At 33.5% G+C, this 4295-nt stretch overlaps 1 protein-coding gene across 1 annotated transcript in view; it reads left to right on the top strand.

Moving 5' to 3' along the window:
* LOC107678818 (cation-independent mannose-6-phosphate receptor-like) overlaps positions 1 to 4295 on the top strand; it is a 41206-nt gene that overhangs the window by 16016 nt on the left and 20895 nt on the right. The window contains exons 11-13 of the mRNA XM_016474223.1: positions 1707 to 1857; positions 2063 to 2240; positions 2481 to 2596. Coding sequence (XP_016329709.1) covers positions 1707 to 1857; positions 2063 to 2240; positions 2481 to 2596 — 445 coding nt within the window. The remainder of the gene's footprint in view (positions 1 to 1706; positions 1858 to 2062; positions 2241 to 2480; positions 2597 to 4295) is intronic.

Genomic DNA, 4295 nt, shown 5'->3' with positions numbered 1-4295 from the left:
GAACACAGAATGATCTTGGAGAGAGCTTTACCGAGCTGACTGCTGTAACCGAACATGACCAGGGTTTAAAGGCTGAACGAATGACTGACAGGCATAGAGGAGAAAAGAGTGTGTGTGAACTTTAATGTAAGGACTTAAATATTCATATGTAGCTCACATTAAGCTATCGTATGGCTTCAGAAGTAACAGAATAATTCGCACAATTGGGAAAAAAATAAAAAATAAAATCTCGGATTTGGATCGGCTCTCTCTGACCGATACCCAAACCGAGAAAAATGGCTCTATCGGAGCCGATACCCGATATGCGCCAAAAAGTGGGTAGTTCCACAATTAGTTCTGGTACTATGAAAAGGTTCCCGTGGTGCGAAAGGCCCTAATATCAGGGATGCACATTAGTGGTGCACATGCACGACCAAAATAAAAAAATGCACTTTGTAAATAAGTTCAGACCACTCATTGGCATACCGACATGTTTGACAGCTGTTAATGCACAATCACCATTTTAGATCGACTAACTAATATTGTACAAGATATTTAAAGAAAGCATGAATCTTGGCTATGCGCTGCTGGTTTCACAGCAAAATGTAAAACTGACATTTCATTCAATGACGCGCTTCACTTACGCTCTTCACTTGGCAGCGCTAAAACCAGCAGCGCATTGTACTTACCGGCAACCCGCCAAAATAAAAGCTTGCTTATTTTAGGTTTGAAAATAATGAAAATTCATTAAAAAAAAAGATCAAATAAAAAAAATTTAAATGTTAACATTAGCATTGTATTTTAAAGTGTACTATAAAATAATTGTATTTTTATTTTAAAATATAATAGTATTATCACACTCTATTATTTTATTAAAATACGAAATAAATGAAGTGCATTAATACTATTATCCCTATTATTAATTATTTGATTTTTATTTATATTTAATGCATCACTATGTGTAGTGTGAGCACCAAACCAAATCTCCAGGTGCTCTCATGAGAACCAGATTAATGTGCACCCCTGAATATTATGTATTTTTGAATATATTAAAATTGTATAGTTTCAATTTTTTATAGTATGTTGTGAATATATTGAGTTTTTAGATTTCCAGTTTTCATTTATATTCATTTAAATTGTAGTAATTTTATGTGATTTGTTTAAAAATATATTTCTATATAGCTTTACTTACTCCGTTTTAGTCATTTTAGGGCTTCACCAAACTTTTTTTTTTACATTTTCGTTTTCGTTAAGTTTGTTTTCATTTCTTTTAATTTCAGTTATTGAAAATTATTTTTAATACTTTTTAGTAAACTACAGTGGTACAACATAAAATTACTGTATGTGTTGTGTTGTAATTTTGTATAATCTGTATCTTCTCTATATCTTCCCAGATTATTCCTCCATGTGAATATTTTTCTATGCAAAAACACATATATTGTGGTTATTTTCTTTTAGTTTGTTTTAGTTTTTAATTTAACTAAACTACACTAAACTAAAATGTAATTTTTATTTGATTTCATTTTATTTTACAAAAATGGTTTGTAGGTTTTTTTTATTAATTTTTTTTTATTCTTTTTACTGTACAATAACATCTAATTATTTCTTAAACGTTCTGCTTCATTATTGCGAGGATGTGTAGCCTAGTGGCTAAAGATTTAGGCTGGTTATGGTGTTTATGTGCCTTTTATTGAGCTGCTTTTAAATGTGCTTCTCTTTCTTTGCAGGAATTTCATTTGACCTTTCCCCGCTTCGGAAACCTAGCCGCGGTTATTATAACATGTCCGTTGCCAACTATGACTACTTCATCAATGTGTGTGGCAATGTGAAGGCCGCACAGTGTCCAGAAACAGCAGGGGCCTGTCAAGTTGACCAGAGGTAAATTCACTTTGGTCATTTTCGTTTAACAAGGTGTGATGCAACAAGTTTATTTTGTCTTCACTGGAAGTATGATATGAAGCAACAGAATCCTAGCCAATCACAACATATTTGATGTTTAACATGCAGCTATGGAGTGCGTGATTTTTGAACCAATAAGATTTCGCTGTGGGCGGAGCTAACCTTTTTTGTTCCGTCTCTGCAGTGGCACAAGCTCTTGGAATCTCGGCGAGTTTAACTCCAAGCTTTCTTACTATGATGGCATGATCCAGTTGACCTACAGAAACGGCTCTCAGTACAACAACAAGCAGCACACGCAGCGTTCCACACACATTTCCTTCCTCTGTGACAGAGAGGCTGGTCCAGGAAAACCAGAGTTTCAGGTATTGCACCTGCTTCTTTGTTCTGTTCGTGCTGACTGTTAACACTCCAATATATTTTTAGCCCCTTCAGGTAAATATTTTTAGCCTCTAGTCAAGTAATGCTATTTCAGCATAAAGGGCTTGTGTGTTAAGCATTTTTTTGTTTCAGGCTTTGCATTGGACACACCTTCAGATTATTATAAGTCTTGTGTCTTGTCTGCAAACCAAAAATGTCCTTCATTTATGAGCACTTTTCTGCAGAAAGAAGATGAGTACACTTATAACTTCAAATGGTACACTTCCTACGCCTGTCCTGAGAGACCACATGAGTGTGTTGTGACAGACCCCAAAACTCTGCAGCAATACGACCTGTCCAGGTTAGCTCGCCTTTCGCAAAAGACTTGAATGTCCTAGAGAAATTATTATACTATATTACTAAATATTTTAGTTTCATTTTAAAAACAAGTTTGGTGCCACTAGAGCTGCATAAATGTCACACTTATCCTTTAGTTTACTAAATACTTCCTCCATCTGCCACTGATTGAACAAACAAATGGTCCCATCCCAAACTCATGTCATTGGCTGAGCCAATGTTGCCATTCTTTGTGGGTGAATCAACCTTTGGATGGCTTGTATATGTCTCTGTATATTAAATTGAAATAGGAGTCACTATTTTAAGATGGGCCAATTAATTAATTTAAAAAAAAAAACTTTTTATATAAATATGTGCTAATAAATGTAAATTGCAATCAAAAAATTATTAAAAATAATCTAAAAAAATCTAAAAAATTTAATGTAATAAAATCTTTATGTAAACAATTTCCATAATCCTTTTATTTACTAAATAAATTATGTATTTAAATGTTATACTGTATGTTTTTTTTTATTTATATATATATATATATATATATATATATATATATATGTATGTTTATATATTATATTTATGTTTTTATTCTGTTGGTTGTAACAACAAAATGGCAAAATATTTTGTTTAAAATATATTTTGTCTAATTTTTCTATATTTTAATATTCAGCAAAAATAATGCTTTTAGTGTAGTATTATGTTAGGCAAGCATGTTCACTTTTTTTAAACTTAATTTACTTTGTACTGTTGATTTATTTTGTACTGTGAATTTATTATTTTATTAGTTTAGGTTACTTATTTTTTCCATGAACAATGGTATAAAAAAGTTCACCATGGCTTATTTTAAATAACCGATTTTTCATTTAATTTTGTTTTATTTTGTTATTATCTATTTAGTTTTCATTAATTTTAACCCAATTTCACTTTTTGGATACTAGATATAAACGCACTGTTAATCCTGATAGTTTTTTTAGGTAGTGTTATCGCTCCATTATACATGTTTGACAACATCCAAACAATGCTAGTATCAAAAAGCTAGACAGTAAAAAAAAACACACACAGACAAAACCAAATTAAACCCTGCGGCTCGTGATGATACATTGAGGTCTTAAGACGATCGGTCTGTGCAAGAAACTGAACAGTATTTACATTTTTTACCTCTGATCCACCGCAATGTCCAACTGTTCTGAGCGTGTTCACAACATCCGGCGCGTGACGTCAAATAAATACGGTTGGGCAAAAAATTCCATGTTGTCTGATGATATATCAAAATCGTCTTCCATTGTGATTACCTGTACTTCTAAATATCTTTAGATCATCGCAGTGCCAGTGGACACATCCGCAATCTCTCTGCACTGTGTAAATAATGCTACTGGCATCTACTATGCCAGAGCACGTACACGCGTCACGCGCCGGATGTTGTGAACGCACTCAGACATTGCGGTGGATCAGAGGTAAAAAATGATATAAATGCTGTTCAGTTTCTTGCACAGACCGATCGTTTCATGTCTTAAGACCTCAATGCATCATCACGAGCCGCAGGGTTTAATTTGGTTTTGTCTGTGTATGTTTTTTTTACTCTCAAAGCCGTGGAGCCCATAGACTGCCATTATATGACTGACAGACTGCAACGGTTTGAGTTAAAAATCTTCGTTTGTGTTCTACTGAAGAAACAAAGTCACCTACATCTTGGATGCCCTGGGGGTAAG

The sequence above is a fragment of the Sinocyclocheilus anshuiensis genome, unplaced genomic scaffold, assembly GCF_001515605.1.
Source record: "Sinocyclocheilus anshuiensis isolate Anshui unplaced genomic scaffold, SAMN03320099.WGS_v1.1 scaffold1049, whole genome shotgun sequence".
NCBI lineage: Eukaryota > Metazoa > Chordata > Actinopteri > Cypriniformes > Cyprinidae > Sinocyclocheilus > Sinocyclocheilus anshuiensis.
This window is presented reverse-complemented; position numbering and strand designations above follow the sequence as displayed.